The following is a 27,941-nucleotide window of genomic DNA, read 5'->3' as shown; positions in this document are numbered from 1 at the left end:
GCAGGAAACAATCAGCGCCAGGTCTCCAGGTTCCCCAAAGCTTTCGGCCTAGCTGGGCCCCAGGTCAAGGGCCTGGACATCTCAGGGACCATGCAACAGGGCTGCTTGGGTGAGGAGGCCTCAGCCCAGGGCTCAGTGGAGATCTAGAGCCCTCTGGAAACTCATTTCTAATCCCAAGCCCCAGATTAGCTCATTTAACCACGTTAAATGTGCTTTTGTTCCTTAAGAGTCTATCTGCTTTCTTGGCTCTCTCCTTTTGACACTTATCCTGAGCTATCTTAGAAAAGCCATAAATCACCCCACATTTGCCTGCTTACGGATGGGCCCCTCCAATCTTTAAGTCAGGGGACACCTAGACTCAGAACACCTAGTTGGACACATCTTCTGAGGCTTGAATCCTCTCTGTAGAATCCCTAACCTGCTTACCAGATCCTAGCTACGGGGCACTCTCTACCCAGCAAAGCAACTTACCTGTGCTCCACATTTGGGGCCACTTGGGCTCTTGGAAAGTCATTCTTTGTACTGATCTGGAGTTGGCCTCCCTGTCTACTTCCCTGTGAGTCCTGGCTGAGCCTCTGGGGACACCAAACACAAATGCTCCCTCTTCCGCTGAAGGCCCCACAAAGGCCTGCAAATGATTCCTTATTGGCTCCTCAAGGATTGAGGCCTGGGACTCTCTCTGTACCCAACCCTCCTCCTGGGATACTCTGGGTAAACATCCAGCTTGCTCACTGAAGTCTCTGGTTTATCCATCCATCTATCCACCAATTCATTCATCTATCTACCCATTCATCCATCCATCAAACCCATTCATCCAAGCCATACCTGAGTATCTGTTCTTTGCCTTCTCTCAGTTTAGCAACCAATAATGGTGGAGACGAGACCTACTGTGGGGTACTAGCTGTGGGGCAGTGGAAAGATCCTGGCTGTTATTCATTGACTTATCTTCTCTGAGACTCAGTTTCTTTATCTGTACAATGGGGATAGTAACATGTTGTACGAAGTAGAGGAGATGGGTCTGTCTGGCTTATTTAAAGGTGCTGGGTAACTAGTCGTTGAATTGCAAACAAATGGTCTGGTCTTCTCCTTGGGGTGGCTCAGGAGCCAGCTGTCATAAAGGCACGTCCACTTGAGGGCCTCCCTATGTCCTCAGCCTTTGTCCAGTTTATTTGCTGAGCATTGCTGTACTGCCCTGGACACTGGGACCCAGGAGGCAAACAGACTCACATTCTGCCTTCTCCAGAGGTCAGTGCTCACTTCCTCAGGTGTTCTGACAATCCCAATGATTTTGCTTCTCAGCCCACAGCAGACAAGCAACAGTGGACTGCTGCTGCTGCTGCTAAGTCGCTTCAGTCGTTTCCGACTCTGTGCGACCCCATAGACGGCAGCCCACCAGGCTCCGCCGTCCCTGGGATTCTCCAGGCAAGAACACTGGAGTGGGTTGCCATTTCCTTCTCCAATGCACAAAAGTGAAAAGTGAAAGTGAAGTTGCTCAGTCATGTCCGACTCTACACAACCCCATGGACTGCAGCCTACCAGGCTCCTCCATCCATGGGATTTTCCAGGCAAGAGTACTGTAGTGAGTTGCCATTGCCTTCTCCACAACAGTGGACTAGTTGCTAGTAAACTAGCTATGGCAGGCGCGTTGGCACAGAAGTCCCTTCTGTTAAACTGCAGTGAAATTAGAGGGTGAAGTCACCCGAGTACCATGCAGCCTATGACCATATTCAAAATTGCTGTCCTTGGCTTCTGAGGCTTCCTGAGTTAAAAGAAGTGAGTCCAGTTTCCTTGTTCTGTCTCTTCTTCCACCAGTAAAAGATGATTAAAAAAGAGTTAGATAAAATATATAAAGAGCCTAGCAACCCAAGAGCATGTCAGTCATTAGAAAGGTTTCCGACAAGAATGGTAAGCATTTTACAAAATGGTCTCTGAACTTGGTAAGGCAAAAGCAGGAAACTTTAATTTTTTCCTTCCACCTTCCAAAGCCACTGATAGCTCTCCCTTCCTCACTCCTGGGCATGTGTTAGAGTGTGTCCAGTCCTTTTCAGGTCTAACTCCCTCCAGTTCAACCTCATATCAAAATCTCACTTTCTTGTTCACTTGAAGGCTCCCCAGTCTACCCCCACTTTGCCTGTGATTGGAAGCCTATGATGGGCACAGAGCGCAGGGTCGGTCTCTGTCACCCCCAGTGCTTACTGCTTCTTGTGTCTCTGTAGACGGCATGCATGTGGGGTCGGAAGATCTAAAGGGGTGAAGGGTTTTATTTCCCTGGTGCAGCAGGTGACTGATGACCACAGGTCAGCTCTTCCTCTCCTGGCTACTTTCGCAGGTCCTTTGGTGACCTCATCCCCTGGCTATCCCACTCTCTTCCCTGCAGCTGTCCACGTCTGATCTCTCCCAGCTGTACCCCGCCATCTACTCCACACAGCTTTTTTCAAGGGCTCCTCCTTTGCTACCAGGCATTTCTCACCTGCCAAGACTTACAGGCGGCTCTTCCCAGCCACCTTCCCGGCCTCCACTTGGTTCCCAGGAGACGTATGGGTGTCAGTACCCAACCGCTCCCTTCCAGGCCTCACATGCCCTCAGACTCCCCTTGGGCAGCTCCAGCCCACCCCTGACATCAGACATTTCCAGGTAAGATGCAGTCATGGTTGCCATGGTTTCCGAAAGCCAACAGACACACAGCAGCCTCCAGGCTGGAAGGACAGTTGAAGGTCACCTCCTCTCCCCAAACCCATAACACAGTCAGGCGGCCCCAGAAAGGACAAGGGCTTCATCAAGACTACCCAGCTTCTTCCTGGCAGATCAGACTTATGGCCAAATCCCAGGCCGCTCCCTCTAAGGTGAGAGGCTTAGCTCTCCTCTGAGATACTTTATATTCTGGAATTTCATGTAAGGGAACATTTGAAAAAGCTTCTGCAGCCTTTTAAATGGACCCTCTGGTGGGGGAGGGTGTATAACTCAGTAGAGTGATAACTCGGTGTTTTCCAGCCTTGAGCAGCTGGGTTGTCTGGTGAGAGACAGCCAGAAGGGGCTGGTGAGAGCCGGGTGGGGCCAGGGCAAGGCATGGGGAGCTACTCTTGCTGAACACCCACTGAGTTCGGGGCTTTGCAGAGAGGTGAGGGGATGAGCTGAGATCTGGCCTGGGAGAGCCAGGCTCAAAACCTGGCTGTTTCCCAAGGACTTCTGAGCAGGTTAGATAACCTCTCTGGGTTCCATTTTTCTCATCTGTAAAATGGGGGTAATAATCCTCAGCCCCGTTTCCGGCTCAGGGCAACCTCTGATCTTGTGTTTCCTCATCTCATCTGTGTACATTGTTTCACTGGCGTCTTAGGTCAACTGTAGGTGGACGGAACCATTAGGCCTCTTGTTACAGGGAAGGAAGTAGAAGCTGAGAGAGCCCAGGACAATAGGGTAGGGTGTGAACCCATATACGGTCTGCTAAACTCTGTCCAGTCTCTCAGGCCAGGCCTGGGCCCCCTCCCTAAATTCAGCAGCCAGTCTGCCCCGAGGAGGCTGTGCCCTCGGGGGGTGGGCTGTCCGGGGCCAGGAGAGGTTGTCCTCTGCATGCACTTCCTCGATGAGGAAACCCAGTCCTGAGAAGGGAAGTGGCCTGCTTGGGGCTCTGGTCTCTGTGGCCCAGCCAATGCAGCCACCAAGAATGGTACGTGTGGGACAAGGAGGATGTGGCAGTGGGTACAAAGGCTCCCTCTGTACCTGTGCAGTGGGGACATGGCAGGGCTGGGGCTGGCTTGCCGGCCTGGACTGTGGCTCACAACCAGGGCCATCCAGCCAAGGGAGCAGGTGGGCTATCCCTGAGCAGAGACCAGAGCCCCAAGCACGCAGGCCTCTTGCATGCCACCTTCAGGTGAAGGCAGGAATACTCTTCCTCTGGCCGGAGCAGCCCAGAACACCTTCTCCTGTAGCCCCGATCTGACCAGTGTGGGGCAAGGGAGGCCAAGAATGGCCACACAGCGTGGATGGCAAGACCTGGGGTCCCACATCCGGCTTGGGGGAAGTCTCCCCAGGAGGGGGCTGCATCTGTCTGCCACCTGGCACCCCGCCCTCGGGTGGATCGCCCTAGGTGCCACATGGCGAGGGTGAGGCCTCTGGCTGTTTGCTGGCTCTCCGCTCACGTCTGCAGAGCCAGCCGGCCCTTCTCCAGGGCAGCGTTCCTCTGACCCAGCCTGGGCAGGGAGCTGGCTTCCGAGAATCCATGGTAACTGAATGACAGACGGAAACACGGCTTTGGTTTGAGGAGAAACACGGCTTTGGTTTGAGGCAGAAGGAGTCTGAGTAATCATCTTCAAAAGTTTTTTTTGTTTTTTGTTTTGATGTTTCAAAATGTAACAGAGTTGCTGGACTATCAATGTCTGAACTGAACTGAATGTCTGATGTAGGTTGGGGGACAAACTGTGTGTGTGCTCAGTCACTTAGGTCGTGTCCAACTCTTTGAGACCCTATGGACCGTCAGCCCGCCAGGCTCCTTTGCCCATGGGTTTCTCCAGGCAAGAACACTGGAGGGGATAGCCATGCCCTCCTCCAGGGGATCTTCCCAACCCAGGGATCAACCTGCGTCTCTCATGTCTCCTGCATTGGCAGGTGGGTTCTTTACCACTAGTGTCACCTGGGAAGCCTGGGGACAAGCTGACCTGCGTTCATATCCTAGATTCTGATCTTTACCAGCTGAGGAAACTTGGGCAGTCACTTACCCTCTTTTCCTCCTCATCACCATCCTTAACTCCCTGGGTGTGTGGCATTTTTCAATAAGAAGACAGCTGTGATATTCCTGGTATTGTGTGTGGCTGGTGGACTCCATAAACGGCTGTTTCACCGAGGGCAAGGCCACAGGCAGGTCTCAGGGGACAGAGGCTGCAGGGGGACACACGGAGTTGGGAGGCCCTGCCTTCTCATAGCTTCCACACCGTGGAAATGTCCGCCTGAGCCTGTAAACAAGGGGTTGAGAGGGAACCCAGGATACCTGCGGGCTGTGGCTAGTTAAGTGCCGGGAGGAAAGGCCAGGGTGGGCCCCTGGAGGGCGGTGAGCCTGCAGGACTGATCGATTAACTGATTGAATGATTAGCTAGTTCGTTTCCTCAGCAGCTTCCTGAGCCCCACTCTGCCTCTCTCTGAGCCCTGAGTCAGAAGCCCTGGAGGAGGCGGCTGAGGTGGTGTGGCGGAGGGGGTGCAGGCCAGCCGGGGACAGCCCCCAGGGAGTCCGGCACTTCCTTGGAGCAACCTACTCACTGGTGACGGTGGCTCACCCGGCCAAGGCCCCACCTGCTCTGAGTCAGGGCTGGGCCAGATTCTAGAGCCTGCAGAACTCTGGGGACTTGAGCTCCGAGGACCCCGCCTGCAGGGGCCCTCTGCCTGCCTCCTCCTCCAGAATGGCCAATGTAGGTTTGGTTTTGCTTCTCTTTCCACTCTGGGGGTCTCTGTGATTGGAATTCCACTGTGGGGTTCCTCTGGGGAGTGGGGGCTGGGTGTGGGGCTGGGAGGAAAGAACAGAGCGTCTGCTGTGGGGCTGGGCTCGGTCAGCCCTCCCCTCCCCGAGAGGCATGGTGGGGTAACAACAGGGTCTCAAGTCCAAGTCCTCGTCCCGCTCTGCCTAATGGGACCTCAGGCGCATCTCCCCCTTCTCTAGGCCTCAGTTTCCCCAAGGATTGAGGGGCACTGGACAAGATGCTTCCTAGTTCTGGTGGTCTGTGGTGTCCAGCTCAGAGTGACCCCTCAGGGCGAGAGGGCAGGGGCAGGGAAGGAGCAGAAAGAACCCATCTTCCTCCCTGGCCACCACTGGCTTTTGTCCTGGGGGTCCGGAGGGGCAGGGGGGGAGGCTGGGGCAGGAAGCTGTGGTCTGCTGCCTGGTTAGTAGCAAGTGGCCCACGAAAGCTACAGAAATGGGGCCTGGGGCAGGCACACCAGCCTAGACTCTGGGGCAGGCAGGCCTGTGGGGATTGGGTGATGACCACTCTGCCTGGGGCCCTGAGTAGCCAGCCAAGACCCAGGCCCGCTGCTTGTCAGTGTGTGGGCAGCTGAGCCTGGTCTTGAGAACTTCTAGGGCTGCTTATGGAGGAGGCATGCGCTTGGGATCCTAACCATCCTGTGGGCTGGCAGATTCCACCGTTCTGAGTTGACTGAGGTGGGCTGGGCCCGGCATGGGGCCAGCTGGTACAATTTGTGGCCTCTCTGCCTTTCTCTACTGCGTCCGATTCTCCTTAGACCTTGAAAAACAACACCTTCTCTTCCCAGTGCGTGCTAAGTGGCTTCAGTCATGTCCGACTCTTTGCAACCCCATGGGCTCTAGCCTGCCAGGCTCTTCTGTCCCTGGGATCCTCCAGGCAAGAATACTGGAGTCGGTTGCCATTTCTTCCTCCAGGGGATCTTCCCAACCCAGGGATTGAACTCATGTCTCTTATGTCTCCTGCACTGGCAGGTGGGTTCTTTACCAGTAGCGCCACCTGGGAAGCCCAGAACCCGGCTCAAATACCTCTTCCTGAAGGAAGCTCTCCTTGATTTAGACTTCTCCCCCCCTCTCCCCACCCACCCACAACACAGCATTTGAGGGGAGGCATGGGGCAGCATGGCCAGCTCTTGACTCAATTGTGTGCGGCTTTGGGAAAGACCTGCTGATTCACTAAGCTCTGAGACGGGGCTGTGGAGTGTGCATCAGGGAAGTGGGGGCTCCCTTCCTCCCACCTCCGAGGCTCGTGATGGGGGATGGTCTGTGGAAATGGAAAAGAAAACAGCCTCTCAGGGCTGGCCCCAGTTGCCTGGCGGAGCACCCTGGTGGGTTGGGGTCCTTCCTCAAGAATGGATAGGAAAAAAAAATGGATGGGAGCCAGGCTGAGAGGCACAGAAGCCCTGCTCTCAACACTGTGAGAGCTGGATCCTGACCCTCGACGTTCACCCAACCCAATGGGTGCAGGAGGATCCCCTGAGCCCACGGGGTGAGCCCGGCGTGGCGTCCGGCACACAGTGGATTGTCAGGGAACAGCAATTGCTGTTCTTTGCAGAGGCTGTAAAGGGTAGGACTGAAGGGTGTGGGCCTGAGCCCGACAGCCTGGGTTCGATGCCAGGCCTGCCGCTTTCAGGCTGCGTCACCCTGGGTACACCTCACCCATCTGTGCCTCAGTTTTCTCACTTGGGCACCTGAGATAAGAGGGTTCTTGAGAAGGCGACAGGGGTGAACGGTGCCAGGCACCCCCTAAGGCTGTCATCATGGGGCCTTGTGGTGGGGGCCCTTCCCCAGGCCGTCTTAGGTTAGAGCATCCTGACTGTGAGCTCTGATCCCTGCAGGGCTCACCTCCACCTGATGCCTCCACAGACGGGTTGGGGGAGACCCTCTGTGTGCAGCCACGTGCTGAACCCCAAGAACTTATCCTCAGATAGGGGAGATGGAGGCTGACAGTGAAGCCAGGTCCCGGAGGCGGTCAGTGGGGTCCTCGCCAGGCTGCACACAGGGTTCCCCAGTGGTGGCCCTCACGCGCCCCTCTGTCCTGTGTCCCAGTGCAGGGACTTCACCGCCCACACGGGCTACGAGGTGTTGCTGCAGCGGCTGCTGGATGGCAGGAAGATGTGCAAGGACGTGGAGGAGCTGCTGAGACAGAGGTGAGCGCTGGGAGGGGAGGGAGGTGGCCGAGCCCCCAGGCCAGCCTGGCTGCTGGCAGGGCACCCCCGCCCTAAGAAGTCAGGAGTGTGATTCCCCTGTTTTGCCCAGCCTGGGCCTTTCCCCAAGTGGGCAAATAATCTGATGTCCCATCAGACGTGCTTGAATTTAGCCAATGTTTATTTAGAGGAAGGGCCGGAGGCTTAACTGTTTCAAGGAGGTGTCCGCAGGGCCAGAGTTTTGCATGGGCAGACCCTGCCGCCCGGATGCACCCGTCTGAGGGTGAGCCTCAGGTGGCAGCTGTGGACAAGACCATTGCCTGGGGGTTGTCGTTGCAGGGCCCAGGCGGAGGAGCGGTACGGAAAGGAGCTGGTGCAGATCGCCCGCAAGGCAGGCGGCCAGACGGAGATCAAGTAAGGGCGCCCTGCCTGCTTCCCCAGGCACTTTCTGGGCCTTCCGACAGGGTTCAGGGCTTCCCGGGGTGGGCTGGATGGGGAGGGCCAGCAAGGGTCTGAGTGGCTCCCGGGGCAGGGTGGCTGGCGGGCAGCCTTCTTGGGTGCTGGGCACTCTGGACAAGGTCAGGTTCTTTGTGGGGGAGAAAAGCCTACAGTCTGAGCACCCAGGAGACTCCCTGGGCAAGAGGCACAGTCCACGCTCCCTGGGGGTCTCCATCCAAGTCCTGAGAGCCCCGGCGAGGGGTGACAGGACCCCACTGGCTGCCGCACCCCCTGCAGCATTGGCTCAGCTCGGGCTTCCAGGGGGGACGTGTGGCCCAGCGGTGGGGGTGCCAGCTCCTCACCTGTTGGCCGTGTGACCTTGAAGGGGGGGGTTGGTCACTGATACTCGATGTTTCCATTTTCTCCTCAGTGAGGGGATGACAGTGCAGCCTTCCTCAGAGGGTGAGGTGCGTCCAGGGCTGCCCGGGCCTGGCTAGGAGGGCAGTTGCTGCTGGGAAGCCCCCAGGCCAGCGCCTCTGCCTGCAGACTGTGAGAGGGACGCAGGTGCAGAGAGAGTTTCAATTTGAGGGCAGCGAAGGAGAACGTTCTAGCAGTGGCGAGGAAGGGTGGACTCTCCCTGCTGGGTGAGGACTGAGTCAGGCCAAGGGACAGATAGGACTCCGAGTCCTGGAAGGGCTCAACTGAGTCCTCCTCCTCCTACCCAGGAGCCCAGAGACCTGACCCAGCCTGCAGTTGCCATAGCAACCCCTGCCTGCACCCCTGCCCCCGTTCCCCATGGGGGTCTGGCTCTGCTCAAGGAAAATGGCCCCAGAGCTTGTCAGCTGCAAAGCCTGGAACCCAGTCCCCTCATTTGAGATGAATAAACAACACTCTCCAGGTCTCCTAAAGACACAGGTGACCCTGCTTCCAACCTGGAGCCAGAGAAGATGCAGGGAGGGCTAGAGGAAGGTTGAAGAATGATATGAGCCAGGAGATATGGATGCTCAATGCCAAGGGTCATGCCTTGGACCAGAAAGTGTGAACGCAGCGCCAGGAGTAGGAATGTAGGCGCTCTAATCCTCACTTGGCCTTTATGAGCTGTGTGACTGTGGGCAAGTCACTTAACCTCTCTGAGTTTGGTTTTTATCTGTCTGCTCCAGTGGACTGTTGAGCAGATAAAAATGGCAGGACTGAGGCTGAGTACAGGCTGGGTACAGAGGAGGGCGTTCCTTATCAGGACACAGTAAGGAAAATGAACGGGGACCTTCTTTGTATTCCCAGGCAGGGGTGGAATCAAGGGAGCATGATCCAGGAGTCCCCACCCCCCTCCTGACCTCCCAGCGTTGCTGGAAAAGGAGAACTTTCCCAGCAAGAGACAAGCCTTCCTGGGGGATGTGGAGGGGGTGCTCCAGGCAGGGCCACAGTGGGAGGTCAGGCTGGAGGCAGAAAGTGTGAGGCACACTCAGGGGGCTGTGAGTCACAGGGGACTTAAAACAGGGAAGGAGAAACCACCAATGAAGAGAATAAAGTGGAAATGGAGCCGGGTGGGCAGTGAGAAGGGTGGAGAGGTGCACAGTATCTGGCCCTATCTTTAGAACAATGAAGGGGCCAGGGCGAAGCTCTGGGTGGCCCTGATTCCTTATGTGGTTGTAGGAGGCCGAGTGGAACAGGGTCTGCCCTACCCTAAATGGTGTGTGACCCTGGAGAGGTCACTCCCCCACTCTGGGTCCTACATCCTCAGCTGTGAAAAGTCACACTCATGAGTTCCTCCGGGCAGTCACAATGTCAAGCAGAGAGTCCTAAGCCACGGTGATGCTTGAGAAACATCAAGGGTCATTGGTCATTACGATCTCATGGGCCCCTCCATGAGTCATAAATTGGGGTCGCGTGGCTTAGTTTAGGGCTGAGGAGACTGCCTGGCCCAGCTAGACCATTTACTCTGAGGCCCAGCCCTTCTCTGGCCCAGAGAGCTGGAGGGTGGGGTCCCTGGAGAGAGAGCCTCCCTCTGAGGTGAGAGCACCAGGGTGGAGCCCCAGGCCAGGGCCGGGAGCTCAGAGTCAGGGTCCACCTTGCTACCTACCACTTAAGAGCTAGAGCGTGGGCTGGCAGGGCCAGACCCCAGGGCTCAGCCTCCCCAGCAGTAGGAGAGGCAGAAACAAAACCCACAGGGGCCTCACCGCCCCGCCGCATAGGTTCCAGAGCAGGCTGGGAGCAGTGCGTGTGAGAACCAGCCCTGTCCCGAGTTCCCCAGTGAGCTGGAGCAGCCAGAGGAGAGGTCAGAGCGGAGGGCACCTCCTGGGGGAGGGCACCTCCTGGGGGAGGGCCGTGGACAAAAGCTGGAGGTTTCTCAGGGCACATTTAGAGCCAGAGAAGCAGGAGGCAGGGGTTGAACTATCCCAGCCCACCTGCTGCTTCCCTTAGGGCCCTGCCCCTTGCAGCTCCCAGCTCAGCTGACGATGCAGTGTGGGTGCTTAATAAGTGTTGGTCCATGAGGTATGTCCTAAGGTTGGTGAGACCATGAAGTCATTGCTTTCTTTAACTATGGGTCAAGCATCCATCATCCATCTAAGTGTGTGCCATGCCCCAAGCTGTGTTGGGGGTATGGAGACTCAAAGGTTTTAAAGTAAAATAAATGGCCCCACTGTCCTGAATCTGGGGTCTAGCCCACTGGGGGTGACCTCACTCTCATCCCTGGTCTTTTGCATCAGAACCTTCCTCCAGGGCCTTCTCATGCCCTACCTCCTCCAGGAAGCTCTCCCAGACACTCTGGCCTTGCCTGCCTGTCAGTTTTTTGGCTTAGACCAGGTCACCCTGTTCTACACCAACCTGGAGGGGCTCTCTGTGCGTAGGGTGAGTGGCAACCATGACAACATGGGTCGCTTCCTTGTTGCCACGGAGACTTGTGAGCTTGTGTGTGAGGTTGGCACCTGGCAAAGCTGGCTTGGCTATTCTATGTGGGGGCTGGAAGCTCATCCTCCAGGGCCTATCCGCCACTCAGGGAGGGGGGAGCCCCGTGCCTCCTCATGGCCAAGCCCCCTGTCTCCCATGGGATGCTCATTCTCAGCCCCTGAGAGGACGAGTGGAGGGGGCTGAGGGTGCACAGACTGAATGGGGTGGAGGAGGAGGACCAAAGCCAAGGGCTTCCGTGACCCCAGAAATAGCCCAGTGAGAGCTGAGAGGGGGGAGCTGTCCAGACTCCCCCACCCCTGGCGCCTGAAGACAGAGCATTTCTGCGTCATCCCCTGACCTCAGACTGGCCAGAGGGTCTGAGACTCAGCCACATACATTGAGACGAGGTTATTCTGGCCTTTAGGTGATTTTAGTGCTCACCTCATTCACACATGAACACAGCAAGCATCTGCTGGGCAGTGGCAATGTGGGACACACAAATAAGACCTGGTCCCCAGCTCAGGCAATCCCCACAAGCTCTTTCAATGCATTTTAAAGAAGCACTAGGTGGGTGCAGGAGGCTTATCAGTATTACCTAAACCACACATCCAACCCTGCAGAAAGCTCACCTTGACTCTCCTTCCAACCTTGGGGCCTTTGCTCTGTCTGATGCCCTCATATCTCCCCTGTGAATTCTCCCTGAAATACCATCTCCCCCAGAAAGCTGTCATCTCCCCTTCTTGCTCATCCTGCCCCAGCTAGGGTGCTGAGTGCCACACAAGCCGTGGAAGCTGCACAGGGGTTCAGGAAATGAAGGGGAATCGCGGCAGGGTTGGGGTCGGTTTTCTGTGAGTCCCTTTGTATTGGGTTGGCCAAAAATTTCTTTTGGGTTTTTCCATGTTATGAAATACCCAACTGAATTTTTTGGCCAACCCAATAGTACCTGTGAGCAAGGATGGCCCCCACTTGAATCCTTAAATGTTCACGTCCCTGCTTCACCCCCAGTTGTCAAGCCTGAGACACTGTTTTCCTGTCAGAGGCTTTTGTTTTTTTTTTTTCCATCATCTGTCTTCCTCTGAGCTCAGAGAATGAAGGTATCACTGAAGATACTGCAGTGAGAGAGGGGGGCCCCTGTTCTTATCAGGGCTCCTCCTCCTCTAAGGAGGTCAGCTCACTCCGGCCCAGCCTCCAGCAGGGGTGTGGGGCAGTGAGAGGAGCCCTCTCCTGGGAGCTGGGAGGCAGGAGCCTCGTGGCAGGCAGGGGGGCAGGGGTGAGGATGGCAAAGCAGGGGTCGTGAGATGGTGTGGGTCACATGGTAGTACAGAAGGAGATGCTTACACTGGAAATGCAAACTGTCTGAAACAGAATTCTAGGCTGAGTGTCCTGAGAGCCAGGTTGGAAAGGGCAATGGGATGAGTTACATAGGAGGACAGTGGGGACTGACAACAGAGGGCAGAGGCCTGCAAGGGGTTTCCATCCCTGACACGTGGTGGAGACACAGTAGAGCAGTTGTTGTTGTTCAGTTGCTCAGTCGTGTTCGACTCTTTGTGACCCCGTGGCCCGCAGCACACCAGGCATCCCTGTCCTTCACCATCTCCCGGAGTTTGCTCAAGCTCATGTCCACTGAAGCAGTGATGCCATCCAACCATCTCATCCTCTGTCGTCCCCTTCTCCTACTGCCCTCAATCTTTCCCAGCATCAGGGTCTTTTCTAATGAGTCATCTCTTTGCATCAGGTGGCCAAAGTATTGGATCTTCGGCATCAGTCCTTCCAATGAATGTTCAGGGTTGATTTCCTTGCAGAACAATGGACTCTCAAGAGTCTTCTTCAGCACCACAGTTCGAAAGTCTCTGGGAAATCTTGATGATTTCCCTGAGTGGTTTGGAGTTGAGAAAGGCCTTGGGGTTTATCGAGTCTTGAGTTTAATGTACTGGGCTGTGATCCTGGGGACAATGGGGGAGGAGAACCAAGCGTTACCCCTGTTCAATAGGCTCTTATTTCAGTGCAGTGATAGATAATGTATCAACCTAAGATGACAATAGAAACAAGTGCTCAGAAGAGACAGAAGGGAGAGCCAGGCAAAGATGCTGTACATAGGGAATTAGCATGTGCAAAGGCCCTGGGGCAAGAGGGAACATGGTATATATGAGCAACTGCTGAGTGGCCAAATGACTGTGGGCAAAGAAAAAGGATAAGAGATGAGAAGTGAAGTTGGAGGGATGGAGGTGATGGGGCAGGGACTAGGGTGGTGGCAGTGAGAGGTGGATGGATAGATTTGGGAGGTGAATGAAAGAAGGTAATGTAGGGGGAGGTGTGCATGACCTGGTGGGTGGTGGTACCTTTGCTGAGAAGGGAGCCCTGTAGGAGGAGCAGGTTTGTAGGGTGCAGAGCCCAGTTTTGGACACTCTGAGGTGTCTGTGAGATATGAAGTCCAAAGGGAGGTGAGGACTAGTAGGTTGCAGTCCCTGGCCTCTGGGAGGGGTCTGGGCAGGATGTAGTCATGTTGGGGGTGAGGGATGGGGTGTAGAGAGGTGGCTGTGCTGGGCCTAGAGAGGTTCTAACCATAAATGGGGAGACTGAGGCAGGAGATGAGTGTGCGAGAAGGAGCTGTAACTGCTGGCAAAGTATAAGTTCTGTCAGAGTCATGACCTCTCCACCCCCTACCAAGGCAGGTGGGGTCACCATGCCATTACCCCTTCCTTTGGAAGAAGCAGAAGGTTACACCTCTTGCCAGTTGTGCAGCCACGGTCAGTTTCTTCACCTCTCTGATCTTTGTTTTTCTCATCTGTGAAATGGGGCTAATGATGGTGCCCTCCCTGCCTGGCAGAGTTGTGAGTGTTAAATAATGAGGCCAGCATTGGAATGTACATCAGCAGCACCTGGAGGCTTGTTGAAACAGTGTGCTGGGCCCTACCTCTGAGCTTCGGCTCCCAGAGGACAGCAGTGGAGCCCGAGAAGCTGTGCTTCTAAGGAACTCCCAGGTGATGCTGCTGCTGTAATGGCCAGTTTCCTAAGTGTCCCCACGGGAGGAGGGAGCCCCTTGTGAAGCCTGCCTTGCAAGGATGGTGAGGAGATGCTGGCGGGTGAAGTCTTCACATGTGCTAGTGGTAAAGAACCCGCCTGTTAATGCAGGAGACGAAAGAGAACGCGAGTTTGATCCAGGAAGTGAATTGCAATTTGATCCTGGAAGATCCTGTGGAGGAGGGCATGGCAATCCAGTCCAGGATTCTTGCCTGGAGAATCCCGTGGACAGAGGAGACTGGCGGGCTACAGTCCATAGGGTTGAAAAGAGTCATATACGACTGAAGCGACATAGCACGCACGCTCACAGGCACGCAGGCCGTTGGGCAGGGCTGTATCGCTGGGTGGCATGTGGTCATATGGCCACCAGGGGGCAGGAACGCTGCTCTGCACAGGGATACAGCCAGTGACAGGACGCCTCACTTGGCAAGCTTTGGCGCGCACGCGTGTGTCTGTGTGTGCGCGCGTGCGCGGCGCGTTTGTGTGTGTCACTCAGTCACGTCTGACTCTTTGTGACCCCATGGACCTGTCAGTCTCTTCTGTCCATGGAATTCTCCAGGCAAGAATACTGGAGTGAGTTGCCATTCTCTTCTCCAGGGGATCTTCCTGACCCAGAGATAGAGCCCAGGTCTCCTGAATTGCAGGCAGACTCTTTACCCTCTGAGCCACCATCAGCCTCACTGGCTGTGGCTCCTCAGGTGGCCTGCTGAGCAAGGAGCGGCAGCGTATTTTTGCCTCCTTTGGTAAGGAGCCATAGTCAGAGGCAGAGAATTTTACCCTTGAGAGTAGACAAGCCTCACTTCAGAGCCAGTCTGCAACCTCCACACACCGTCTCTGTGCACTTGGAGACTTGGCACCCATCAGCCCACAGGGCTGTAGGGGGTGACAGGAAGGGAGCCCAATCTGTGGGGGCTACTTCAAGGGGAGGTCTCCAACATGAAGACGAACTCAATGGGCATTTCTGATAAGAGGGGGGTGTGTGGTAGGCTCTTAGGTGGGGCATTTGGGAGGTACAGTTCAGGTCAGGTTCAGAGGCCTGGGGGACCCCCAAGACTGGTCAATGTATGCAGATGTGGGCTCAGGGGAGAGTAGCACAATGACAGCAACCCTTGCAAAACATCTACTTTGCACGAGGTCTTAAGAGACCTTTAGACATATAAATTCATTTAATCCTCACAACCATTTTGCTTGTAATATCATTATCCCCATTTTACAGAAGGGAAAACTGAGGCATAGAGAGGCTAGGCCATTTGTCTAAGGTCATACAGAGTGTGTGGCACAGCTTGGAATGAACCCAGGCATCTGGCTCCAAGGTCTGCTTCTAATGCACGTGGGAGTCGAGGGCAGGAAGCTCTAGCCAGGTTCGTTACCTGGGATTCCAAGTCACCTCCCTCCTCTGCCAGGAGGGGGAGCTTGCCCCTCAGAGAGGCCCCTGCTGGAGAGCGGATGCGTTGGGAGAGGCACTTTTCCATCAGTCCTGTTCTGACCAAGGTGCCCCTTACCTATCAGTAGCAGACAGGACTGGGTCCTGAGTGAGCTCCAATTCAGACCTCACCTCTGTTCGTCGCTCTGGGTGACAGCACCCTTGGCAGGACTGCCAGATAAAATATAGACTGTCCCATTAAGCTTCAGAGGGACTTCCTTGGTGGCTCAGAGGTTAAAGCGTCTGCCTCCAATGCGGGAGACCTGGGTTCGATCCCTGGGTCGGGAAGATCCCCTGGAGAAGGAAATGGCAAACCACTCCAGTATTCTTGCCTGGAGAATCCCATGGACAGAGGAGCCTGGCAGGCTACAGTCCACGGGGTCGCAAAGAGTCGGACACGACTGAGCGACTTTCCTTTCCTTTTAAGCTTCAGAGAACAAATATTTTTAAAATGTAAGTATGTTCTAAATATTACATGGGCCATGTTTATATTCAAAAAGCTTTTGTTGTCTATCTGAAATTTGAACTTAACTGGGTGTCCTGTATTTTTATTTACGCCACCTGGCAACTCTACCCTCGGGCATCACCCTCCACACCTTGCATGCTTACCCAGCTCCTTCCCTTTGCTTCCTCCTTGGTGTCCTCCCAGGAGTGGGCAGCTCCTGCATGTCTGCTTCAGACTGTTACCTCCTGACACCTCCTACTGTGTTTTCTCAAGCACCCCAAGCTCAGTGCACCCTGAAGTAACTCCCCATATCCTCTCCTGGGCCCTCTCAGAGGTGTCACCACCATCCACTCAGCCACCAAGCCGGAGACCAGGGAGCCCCTCAGCTTCTCACTTTACTCAACTGTACATCCCGTTCTTCCTGCCCAAAGGCCCCTACATCTCTCCTCCCCTTCAGCACCTCTGCCCTGCTTGTCACCCATCTTGCCCTATAGCCACCCTTCATCTCCCTCCAAGACGTCCTCAGGCCTCCTGCCAGGTCTGAACCCCACCCTCTCCTGCTTCAGTTCACCTGGGAGAGGACTATGGAGGAGGGGCTCCCAGGAGAGAGGGAGGGCCTGAAGATGTGCAGAAGCCAAGAGCATTGGGGGTGGGGAGGCAGTGTTGATTGCTTTGTAATTTCCAAACAGAGTGCTTTGCATTCCAGAAATCCCAGCTTGAGTTCTGAGTCAGTGGTCATGGGCCGAGTGATGGTCCCTTGGGTCTAGGTCAGCGTGTATGGGTGACCCAGGGCCCTCCCACCAAAATAAAAGTCCCTGGGCCCAGCCAGGACTTCAGGTCCCCCTTCACTGACCTCCTACCGACCCTGGTCTTTCTGTTTTGCAGCTCCTTGAGGGCCTCCTTTGACTCTCTGAAGCAGCGTAAGTCCCGCCTGTTCCCCACCCTGGGCTGCAGGGGGACAGGACCTTCTGGGAACACCAGATCCCCACCGATGGAGAAGGGTGGATTCTGGTTGGGAACTGAGGCTGGTGGAGGACTTGAGGGTGACAGAGATGAGCTGTGGGGTTGGGGCTGGGCTGGTCCAGGCAGGGGCGAGGGTGTCACTGGTTGGGGCCCATCAGGTCTGATGCCAGGGACCAATGTCCTTACTCTGCCCCCAGAAATGGAGAATGTGGGCAGCTCCCACATCCAGCTGGCCCTGGCCCTGCGTGAGGAGCTGCGGAGCCTGGAGGAGTTTCGTGAGAGGCAGAAGGAGCAGAGGAAGAAGGTAAGGCGGGTGCTGGGGATGGGCCTGGTGGGAGACTGCGGTGGTAGTGGGGACTGGACTCTCATGACGGAGGGCAGGGCAGCACACCAGGCTTGGGGGTGGTGGTGATCTGGAGGAGAGAAGAGTGTAGACAGAGGCCTGGCACTGGAAACAGGGCCTGGCTCTCCAGCCTGAAGGCCCCTCTGGGGCTCTTCCTACTGAGGTGTCTCATGCCAAGAGCGAAGGGCATGGGCCTTTTCGATCATCCTGTTATAGCAGGCTATGGAGGGTACGCGACAACTTGGGAGTATCCAAAGGAGGAAAGCTAAGTTAGGGAGTCACCAGAAACTGTGCTTATCTGGGAGAAAGGAAGACCTGGGGGCTCAGTCACTGCAGCCACTCTGCAGGGCTGCCTGAGGCTGAGGTGGACAGAGCTTGTGGGGAATGGGAGGTGTTGAGCTTGCCCTAGCATCCCAAGGTATTCTTCACCCATCTGTAGGGGATGGCTGTCCCTCAATGCATGGAAAGGAAGTGAGATCCCCATTATGGGAGGTATGTAAACAGAGACTGGAGGCGACTTGTCAGAGAAGCTGCAGAGCTTGGATGAGAGGTGGGGTTGGTACCCTCTGTGTCCCAGCGCCCCGTCCCAAGCCTGAGACTCTCTGATTGGCTGAGTATGTGGCCCTCTGGGAAGGCAGGTGTGGACACATGATCAGCCTCTTGGGGCCTCAGTGATGAGGATGGAACTTGGACAGGGTGGGAGAGGTCAGCACACAGAAAAACTTCTTGCTTGGAGAGGGAGCATCTTTGTACACTGTCCAAAGAACTGAAAATGGAAATGGAAACTTTTCAATTTCCCCACACAACTGACCTGTGAAGGGGAAAAAAAGCAACAGTTCATGGCTGGCGCCAGGCTGGGGCTGGGTATCCTGGCCAAGCCACTTACCCTCTCTGTGCCTCAGTTTCCCTCTCGCAGGATGGGACACTTATGTCCACCTCCCAAGCTTCAGGGACCCAACTGAGAACCAGGCCCCCTCTCAGTCTTCACAGGCAAGGTGCCGGCTCCAATGAGTGGTTCTGACCACAGAAATTTCACTGAGGCTTTCGGGATTCTAAATTTGGGTTCCTGAGCAGACAATGGGCCCTCAAAGCCCACCCCACATGTCAGCCCAGCCTTGAGATGCTGGAGCAGGTGACCTCTCTGAGCTGGGACTTGCCTGCAGAGCATCTGTGAGGCCCTGGGATGGCTATTTCGAGCTTTCCTGTGGCCGGTGAGGCTGTGATGTCTGCAAAAGCTATTTCGGAGAGAGTGACACCTTCTACAGTGTGGCTGGGGTCCCATGAGTGTGATTGCTATGCGTGGTTATAGAGGCTTGTGAGTGAAGGACAGTGTGTGTGCACGCACATGTGTGTGTGTAGGCTGGGTATTCTCTGGCTAGAGACCAAGTCCTGGCTGGGGTGGGGGGTGGTCTGCAGGGATTGGATACCTGGGGTGCATCCTTGCCCCAGGCTCCTCTAGCCTTCTGTTGGGAGCAGCAGTTGTGAGAGAGCAGGCTGAAGGAGGGGGAGGGCATCTTGTCACCGCCCCATCAGAGCCAGGAGGGGAGGCTGGGCCTCCTCCCAGGGACACCCCGTCCTCTTGGCCTAGGGGAGCGTCCTGAGGCTACAGCCCCATGCTCAGAGCCTCATGTCCCCTGCAGTACGAGGCTGTCATGGACCGTGTCCAGAAGAGCAAGCTGTCGCTCCACAAGAAGACCATGGAGGTGAGCCTGGAGGGGCAGCCGGGTTTGGGGTATGGATCCTAGGAGCCCTGGGGCGGGGCTGGCCTCACACCTCCATCCAGCAACGGGCACAGTGGCCTGTCATGTTCCTGGAGCTGCACTGGCTGCCAGGGTGCAGTGCAGATCAGCCCGGGGGGGCTCTGCCCCCTACCCTTGTTGGGGGGGGTGGTGTGCTCCTGACTGATGGGTAAGCAACCAGTCTCAGACAGTGGTCCACAGGGTCACACACGCTGTCAGCTGGGGATTCCATGGGTGGAGGGAGAAGGGACTCCTGAGCTGTCTGCAAGGACCGCGTGCACAGGGCCTGGCATCATGATGACACATGGCATTTCCTGAGCTCTGCAGGTGGTCTGACGTGACCACACCTCTGAAGAGGCAGGGGCATGGACCAGGCTACATTGTCCCCAATGGGGAGGGGGGCCTGGGAACAAGACTCCCTTCTCCATCTCCATTCCAGACCCCAAGATCTCTGTCCCTGGTGTGGAGGCCCCCTTTCCATCTACAGCCCCTGACAGGGAGAAGGGAGGTCGGGCTTAGCAGCCTCACCCTGGGGCCCCCAAGTCACGCCCCTCCACACCCCCCAGTCCAAGAAGACATATGAGCAGAAGTGCCGGGATGCGGATGACGCTGAACAGGCCTTTGAGCGCATTAGCACCAACGGTCAACAGAAGCAGGTGGAGAAGGTGCGTGGAGTCACTGAGGCTGGGTGATCTCACGGGGCTGGGGCAGGGTGGGAAGGGGTGCCGCAGACACCCCCAGGCAAGGTTTCCTAGAATCTCAGGGTCTAGACAGACAGTTTGATCCTCTTTGCCATCTGCAGGCTGCACCCAACGACCCAGTCCTCAGAGCAGGCCCACTGCAGCCCAGGCCCAGAGCTCACAGGGCAGTGAGAGCAGACGCTAACCCTCACTCAACCCTTCAGAGAAGGGCTCAGTAGGCCCATGTCCCAGAGAGGAAACAGACCCAGAGATGGTGAGTGACTTGTCCCAGGTCTCAGAGCCAGGGAGGAACAGAGAAAGGACCCCAAACCCAAGTTGTCCAGAACCCAAGGTCTTGACTACTCCAGTCTCTTGGCCAGGGTGGGAATGTCAAAGCTCCCAGGACCCAAGAACACATTTGGCCCATTGCACAGACAGGAAAGCTGAGGCCCAGAGAGGGCAGGGGCCTGCAGGTGAGTTGGTGGCAGCAAGTCAGGGACAGAGCCCAAGCCACAACCAGCAGGTCCAGCAGTGGCTGTAGAGCCCCAGGGCCTGGGCCCTGGTCTACATTTCTTCCTCTAGGTCTCTAGGTCTAGTTTTCACATGTATCTGCATGACCAGGTTTCTGTTTTATTCCTATTTTATTGGAAACAGCCTGTGGTCCTTTGTGGGGTGAGGCTGGAGTTAATGATGGAGCTTGCCCACAACTGGTTCTGGAGTGTCCCCCTCAGGGTTAGTGTCTGCTCTCCCTGCCCTGTGAGAGGTGGCTAGGGAGGGTGTGACAGAAACCCTTCAGGGTGGCCCAGGGAGGCCAGGAGTCCAAGGTCTGGGCTGGGAGGTGCTCGGGGCTGGGAGAGGCCTCAGTGCTGCTTTCCCTGTCTCCTCAGAGCCAGAACAAAGCCAAGCAGTGCAAGGACTCAGCCATGGAGGCAGGTACGCGGCTAGCCCACCTCCTCAGCTCAGGGGGTGGGGCAGCCTGGACATCTTTCCCCCCATAGCACACTTCCTTCACCCTTGGGACACAGTCCCACACTCCTCACTCTTGCTTCCTTATGCAAGTAAAACGAAAAATTCGTTTTCTCGCATTTGCCAAGACTGTTCTTGGTGTTTGCATGTTTTAACCAATGCTCACAACAATCCTGTGAGGTATACACTATTACTATCCTTGTTTCTTAACAGGTAAGGAAACTGTGGCACAGAGAGGTTATTTAACTTGCCTGGGGTCACATAGCCAATAAGTGGTGGTAACTATACTTGAATGCAAGCCAGCTGGCTCCAGGGCTCAGGACTTTCACAGCCACTGATCAAGGGAGACAGGCCCACTCATTGCACATACACTACTCTCTCTCTCACATACACTGAGACACATTACAGCCTTCTCTGGGCATCTGCCTCTTCTATCCTCCTCCCGATGCCAGAAGATCCCAACACCCCTCATCTCTGCTGACACAACTCTGCCACACCACCTGTCCAAACACCCAGTTGCTCCCTTGGCTGGGGGGCACAGAGCTCACAGTCCAAGCCCAATGGCTTCCCAGCCCACCAGCTCCCAAAGCTCCCCCTCACCCTCCTCCAGGGCCGCCCCCTCTGAGCCTCAACTTCTCATCTAGAAGGTAGGATGGTGAGAGGGCGAGACTCTGACCTTAGGCTCTGCCCCAGCCCGAGGCAGCTGGAACACAGTGGGCGCTGAGCACCTGTCCAAGGCTGGTACCAGGGTGAGGGGCCCTGACGAGCGTTCACCTGCAGATCCAGCAGCCAGGGCAGGTCTCTCCAGGGAGGAGGAGGGCACTCTGGGCAGGGCCACAGGGGTAGGCTGGCCTCCATGAGGACCCCCTGCGCTTCCAGAGCGGGTGTACAGGCAGAACATTGAGCAGCTGGAGAGGGTGCGGAGTGAGTGGGAGCAGGAGCACCGGACCACCTGTGAGGTGAGTGACCTCTCGGCATGGAGCCGATGCCCGTTCCTGCTCTGGCCACTTCATGGGGGGAAGAGGGGGCAGTGGTGGGGGAAAGCCATCCTTCCTTCACTCATTCACTCATCCACTCACTCCAAGGCCCTCCCCAGGGAGCTCCCTGCCTGGCTTTGTTCTCAGAGTCCCTTTCTGCAGGCAGGCAGGCAGGCATCCTTCGCCCCTTTTGGCTGAAGCCGCAACTGAAGCTTGAACAGAACCCATAGCTTCCCTGGGCTCTGCTGATGAACAGGGCCTGGGGAGACAGGATTCAGGGTCCAGGACTCCTAAGACATGCCCTAGGAGTGTGGTAGAGTCTGGTGAAGGGCAGGGGGCAGAGTCCCACAGGCAGCTCAACTTCCCAGAAGCCTCAAGGGCTGGCACAGAGGTGGGAGTGGGGACCCCTAGCCTTTAGGCTTCCTTTAGGCTTGGTTTCAGCAGACCGGGTCTGGCTGGTCAACCCCAGCTGAGCTGTGGGTGGGGCTCGGCCCGGCCCAGCCCTACAGTGACCCCCGTCTCTCCCCAGGCCTTCCAGGTGCAGGAGTTTGACCGGCTGACCATCCTCCGCAACTCCCTGTGGGTGCACTGCAACCAGCTCTCCATGCAGTGTGTCAAGGATGATGAGGTGGGGGCTGAGGGCAGGGAGTGGGTGGGTGGGCGTGAGGGGAGGGCAACCTCTGAGCGACAGCGCAGCCAGGTCCACCTGAGCCTGTGAGCAGGCCTAGTCCTCTGTGACCTGAGCCCTGGCCTCAGGGTCTCCGACCCAAGCGCCAAGCCTCTGCCCCAGGCCCCAACGACAGGGAGCTCAGTACTGTGCAGGCCACTGCCTCTCAACCTGGAAGATGTGCTTTGCGGTTACCCTGACGTCTGCCCTGTCTGCTCGCCCCTGCTCCAAGGCCTCAGCTCTTTTATGAGAGCCCTGGAGCTCTGTTCCCTCTGCTGGGAAGGGAAGGGGAGGGGAGGCGGACACAGCCCCTCAGAGGTTTGCAGAGAGGCTGGGAGAACTTGGGGTTGCCCTGCTCCAGGCCTGGTGCTTGCAGGAGCTGAGGTTCAGTCCCTTTTCTGTCCCCAGACATATCCAGGGTGTCCTGGCTTCCCCCCAATCCTTACTGAGCTCTATGTGCCAGGTGGGCCCCCCTCAGCAGAGAGGGGTGGCCAGCTCCCCACCAGGGGCCTTGATCTCTGCTGATGCAGGCCTCGCTGTCTCTCTCTCTCAGCCCTGACTCCGTGATCCCACCACTGTTACCTGCCTAACCCCTTCTGCCCTTGGGTGTGGAGTTTTGGGGGCTTTCCCCCCAAATGACTTGAGCCCACCCGGTGGCCTCATTGTAGCAGAGGAGGGAATATGGGTTCTGAATCCTCTCATACCGGATCCAAAGCCCAGCGCACTGACTTCAATTCCTGCTTTGTGACCTTGGGCAAGTCACTCTCCAGAGCTTCCTCATCTATAAATGAGGAAGTCCTGTCTTGCACAGAGGAGGAAGAGGAATGCAAAGGATGCAAAGGAATGTGCACACACAAGGTATTCAGGAAACAGGAGAAGCTGGCAGCCAGGGCTCTAGCCCCTCAGGCAGGCCTGGGGCAGTTACACCTCAAGGCCCCTGCTCAGGGTTCAGACCCAGAGGGGGCAGGCTTGACAATGTGGGCATGGAGATGAAGCCTGGCCCCTCAGCCTCTGCTCCTTCCTACCTCCAGCTCTACGAAGAGGTGCGGGTGACGCTGGAAGGCTGCAGCGTGGACGCTGACATTGACGGCTTCATCCAGGCCAAGCGCACGGGCTCTGAGCCCCCAGGTGCCTGCGGGCAACACGTCTGCTGGGTCCAGGTCCACCTTCCCTGGAAGGCCTGGCCTGGGTTCTCTGAGCCTCAACTGCCAGGACAGAAGCAGGGTGGCTCACGGGTCCCTTCTGGGTGCCAGGCCCAGGGGAAGGTCAGGGACAGAGCAGTCCCCTGGCTGGGTCCTTAGTGTGCTGCCTCCTCGAGAGAGAGGATAGGCAGGGCCTAGGAGCACTGTAACATTCAAGGGGAGACGGGGCAGGGAGAGGCAGGAGCCTCCTCAGAGCTCCCACTCCACTCCACGGTTTGGCATCGCTCAATCTTGAGTCTAGAATGTTTGGTCTTGGTGGTACCCACAGTGGGATCTCTCAGGGAAGTGAGGGGGGGCCCCTCCTCAAGCGCCAGGGCAGGCCAGGGCCAGGATGGGAAGGTTGGGCCCCAGTCTGGGTCTCCGGAGGGGGAGAGGGTGGGGTGTCAAAGGGCACAGGTCCCGCCTGCCCTGCCCTCATCACCCTGGGCCTCTCACACTGTCACCTGCAGCGCCGGTGCCTTACCAGAACTACTACGATCGGGAGGTGGCCCCGTTGTCCGGCAGCCCTGGCGTCCAGCCGTCCTGCGGTATGATAAAGAGGTGAGCGCCTGCTGGACACCAGCTGGCTAGGACACACAGCCAGGAAGGTGGGGGTGGGGGAGCAGCAACAGCTTCTCCTCATGTAAGCTCTCAGCACCTCTGCTTCAGGGCACCCACATGGGCCTACATACTAGGTACCCCAGGGTCTGCCTCTTGCTTCTTGCAAATTTTTTTTTTCTTTTATTCAACACACTTGCATGACTCTAGCTCAGTCCAGGTCTGAACCAAGTACAGAGGATGGAGTGAATCAGCCCAACACTTCCTCCTGGATGACCACTTTGTGTGGTCGGGGAGCGGGGAGCGGCGGGGCTGGCCAGGCTAGTTAAGGTCCCAGCAGGGCGTGAGTGGGCTGAGCTCTAGAGGACAGCTCCTTTGCCTGTGGGGGAGGTTGGAGAGGGGTCTGGCCGGTGTGGGGCCCAGGCCCTGGAGCACAGAGGCGTCAGAGCTGCCAGTTGGCCCTGCAGGGAGCAGGTACTGAGAAGACGTCTACAGAGTAAGGGACTGGGAGAGTGCTGCTGGGGAAGAGCCACTGGGACCACCCTTCGGAGAGTCCGCATGCCCAGGGGCACCCCATAAGTCACATCTGTGCCTGGAAGCTAGGGCTGACCTTGCGGGCTCCCTGCCTCATCTACTCCCCCACCCTGACTCACCTGTCCTTCCTGCCCCCAGGTTTTCTGGGCTGCTGCACGGAAGTCCCAAGACCACACTGTCAGCAGCTTCTGCGGGTAATTGGGGGTGACAACTGTCACCTTGGTTGGGGGGAGGAAGAGGAGAGGATGCCTACTTGGCACAGATGGGCCCTCCGACAGCTGGGAGGTTGGGGGATGGGAAGAAGCTGAGCAAGTCTGGGGATGCTGGGAGTCAGAGGGGCCTCCGGGGACTACTGATTTTTGCAAGGGGCAGGTGCGAGGCCTCACTTTACACTCAGCCTCCACAGAGACCCTGACTCCTACCCCTGACCGGAATGAGGGTGTCTACGCTGCCATTGCTGTGCCGGAGGCGCCAGGGCCCCCCACTGTGCCAGGCCAGGACTACAGGGCGCTCTATGACTACACAGCCCAGGTGAGGCCCCCTGCCCTCCCCTCCTTCTTGGGTGGACACCAGCATGCCCAAGGGTGTGCTTACATGTGGGCACATGCACTCTGAGGGTGCTGGGGTGGGTGCCCTTAGAATAGCACCTGGCATACAGGAGGGGCCTGGTACACACCTGCTGAATGAAAGCTGATGAACAGCACCAGGCCCTGGGTCACGCGGTGTCCAGGCAGGTGTGGGCACTGCTTGGGCAATGCATATGTGCAGCTGGCTGGTGGAGCTGGAGCTACCTGAAGAAGTGGTCTGAGGGGCAGGCTCTGCATCCGTGGGTTAAGGCCTTGTTTCCCATGACCATGGGTGCCCAGAACAAGTCATGGTTGGAACTAGGTCCTCAGCTGTGCATGGTTGATTTTCTGAAGCCCACAAGGGGAGGACGAGTAAAGCAGCCACAGGACAGCTGTGCCCAGATCCCCAGAGACTCTAATTTGTCCCTGCTTTGAGGCGAGGGGTACAGAGCTGGACCCCAGATCCACTGGGACTGAGGCATCTCCTTGGGGCTTGGATGGCCACATTGACTCCCAAAGCCTGTCCCCTGGGGAGGGAGGCACAGCCCAGGAGAATGATGGTGTGCTTGCAAGACAAGGGCTGGTGGGCATGGGGAATAGCAAACACCTCTGCCCCCGACTTGCTAGCTTGCTGTGTCTCAGGCAGGGAGCGGGAGAAGGGAGGAGCTTGGAGGAAAAGCTAGGAAAGAAGTCCCAGGTTGTGACAAACCGAGGGGACAAGAGGCTGGTCTCCCAAGGCTGCCCTAGCCCAGAGTGGCCTTCTCTTGCAGCCCCAGGAGGCCAGCATGTCTCAGCTGACAGCCCAGCTGCGAGACACTTACTGCCTGGGGTGGGGGGTGGGGGGTCCCCTGACCAGAGGCCCTCCCAGCAGGCCCCTTCAGCCCGATGTGTTTTCATTCTCTTGCCCAGAACTCCGACGAGCTGAACATCTCTGCAGGGGACATCCTGGAGGTCATTCTGGAAGGGGAGGACGGCTGGTGGACGGTACAGCGGAACGGGCAGCGTGGCTTTGTCCCTGGCTCCTACCTGGAGAAGATTTAAGGAAGAGACAGTAGCCCCTACCTGGACCTGTCCTGCCCGTGGGGCCAGCCGTACCCCCACCACTGCCTTGGCCTTGCGGGGGTGCCTCAGACAGAGCCTGCCCTCAGGGAAGGTGCCAGCTGCTCCCCAGCAGTCTTTCCCACAGGGAATAAAGCAGCGTTCTTTTTCCTCCTGGCATCTGTGTCCAAGTGCTCCACTGGGAGGAGGCAAAGGAGGGGAGGAGTCCAGGAAAGCAGAGCCTCCCACCTGCAGTGTCGCCACTGAGGCCCCAGGGGGGGTCTGTGCTGGGTCTGCTGGGGATGGGGAGGTACCCTAGCGAGGGTCCCTGCCAGGGAGACACACTCACAGCCGCCAGGGGGAGAAAGCCACAGGGGTCAGGGAGGATGGGGAAGGGGTCAGGGAGGGATCAGGGAGAAGCCCACAAGAGCCAGGATAGGGGAGAGCAGGCTTCCGAGGGACAGAGGGACTAGAGCAGGGCAGCAGCAGACAGGAGCCCAGGCAGGGAAGAGCACTGGGACGGGCAGGTGTGTGAGCACAGGGAGGAGGGAACACCTGGAACATTCTGGGGATGAGCAAGCTTAGCTCCAGGCAAGAAACAGGTGACAGTCTGCCAAGGCAGAGGGGCCGTGGTACAGTCTGGTAAGGGGGGCCTGCAGGCCTCTGGGTCAGGGTGCGGGTGACACTGTCTCCTGACCCAACTGTATGCTGCTCCTTTTCAAACATGGCAGATCCCACCAGGCAGGGGCCCCAAGTCTACACAGGCCCACCCTGCGCAGAGGTGGCCAAGCTCCTCTTCTGTGCTTGATGCTCTCAGGACATTCTCTTTTTGGCCCCAGAAACATAACTTCTACCGCTGCCCCAGGCCTGCCAAAGCCCTGCTCCAGCCACACCACACCTAAGGCCCTGGGAGTGAATGTGGAGGAAAGCCAGTGCTAACCGGCAGCCAGAAGCGTTGCCCAGGTCAGCCAGATACGAGACCTGTCAGAAGTAATTCAATCAAGCAAGGTATCTTAATGACTTCTCTGTGAATGACACTGTATTTGAAAATGCGGGGGGTTGCGGTTGGTAAGGTAAAGGGGTGGTGTCAAAGAGCTTGCTCACCCCAGAAGCTGCACAGAGATACTATCAACCCTCTGATACAAGGCAGACAGTAAGTAGGGTAAGAGTGGGACCAGGAGGCCATGTGCAAGCTGGCCAACACAAAGATGATGGTGGCTTGTCCAGGAAGTAGCAACTGAACTGGAGAGCAATTCTGGAAGAATTAGGAAAATATATCAACAGCCCTTGGAAACTTATAGGATGTGAGGCAGGAATAGGAAGAGTGGAAAGAAAGGAGATGAGAAGATTTCCCTCCTCAGGTGCAGTAGAAGGTAGAGACGGGGCAGCAGCAGGGACAAAGTCTGAACAAAGGCCCAGAAGAGGCAGGACAGCCAAGCAGACCGACCACTGGCATCAGGTCATACAGGAGCAGCCAAGAGGAAAGAAAAGAGAAAGCTCTAGGTTTCAGTGCTTTACTTATTCCTTGAAAATACCTTGTCATCTAGATTGAGCATTCCATTCAACTGCAAAGATCTTTTTTAAAAACTACTGGCCTAGATATTTATCATCAGCTCTGACAGGTGCCACAGTGTCTACAGCGCTGGAGGGTGATGGGTAACGAGTGTCGGATAACAGAGCCTGCCCTCCAGTCATTTTGGCAGCCAGGGAATAGAACTGAGAGCAACTCTTGGGTCACAATTTATAGCAGGGAGAAAGAAACCCACAAATGAATTGAGATCAGATTCACTGCCTCTGCAGCATTCTCCGTTCTCTGTGCACCAGGTCACAACCTCAGCTGGACAGACAGCCATCCCAGGAGAGGAGATGGTGACAGATAAAGAGGGAGTTGGCATGTGGGCAATGGGG

General features: G+C 56.7%; 1 protein-coding gene and 1 long non-coding RNA gene across 5 annotated transcripts in view; one reads left to right on the top strand and one right to left on the bottom strand.

Moving 5' to 3' along the window:
- PSTPIP1 (proline-serine-threonine phosphatase interacting protein 1) overlaps nt 1–26,204 on the top strand; it is a 42,378-nt gene extending 16,174 nt beyond the window's left edge. Inside the window, exons 2-15 of one of the 4 annotated variants that reach the window (XM_081549547.1) lie at nt 7,508–7,608; nt 7,945–8,019; nt 16,707–16,741; nt 16,982–17,088; nt 18,768–18,830; nt 19,433–19,531; nt 20,434–20,479; nt 21,392–21,471; nt 22,019–22,117; nt 23,188–23,284; nt 23,808–23,898; nt 24,568–24,623; nt 24,836–24,960; nt 25,905–26,204. In XM_081549547.1, coding sequence (XP_081405673.1) covers nt 7,508–7,608; nt 7,945–8,019; nt 16,707–16,741; nt 16,982–17,088; nt 18,768–18,830; nt 19,433–19,531; nt 20,434–20,479; nt 21,392–21,471; nt 22,019–22,117; nt 23,188–23,284; nt 23,808–23,898; nt 24,568–24,623; nt 24,836–24,960; nt 25,905–26,036 — 1,206 coding nt within the window. In that variant the 3' untranslated portion in view covers nt 26,037–26,204. Of the gene's footprint in view, nt 1–7,507; nt 7,609–7,944; nt 8,020–15,671; nt 15,830–16,706; nt 16,742–16,981; nt 17,089–18,767; nt 18,831–19,432; nt 19,532–20,433; nt 20,480–21,391; nt 21,472–22,018; nt 22,118–23,187; nt 23,285–23,807; nt 23,899–24,567; nt 24,624–24,826; nt 24,961–25,904 lie in introns of those variants that run through there. The other 3 variants (XM_081549546.1, XM_081549548.1, XM_081549549.1) reach the window with 3 other exon arrangements.
- On the bottom strand, nt 24,056–26,098 carry LOC145529343 (uncharacterized). Its single transcript, XR_014071127.1, has 3 exons — nt 25,106–26,098; nt 24,549–24,617; nt 24,056–24,274 (listed from the first exon to the last, which is right to left on the bottom strand). It is a non-coding gene; the product is annotated as an uncharacterized LOC145529343 (long non-coding RNA).
- Nucleotides 26,205–27,941: the final 1,737 nt, after the last annotated feature.

This window comes from Giraffa tippelskirchi, chromosome 12 (assembly GCF_054371585.1).
Source record: "Giraffa tippelskirchi isolate mGirTip1 chromosome 12, T2T-mGirTip1v1.2.pri, whole genome shotgun sequence".
Classification (NCBI taxonomy): Eukaryota; Metazoa; Chordata; class Mammalia; order Artiodactyla; family Giraffidae; genus Giraffa; species Giraffa tippelskirchi.
This window is presented reverse-complemented; position numbering and strand designations above follow the sequence as displayed.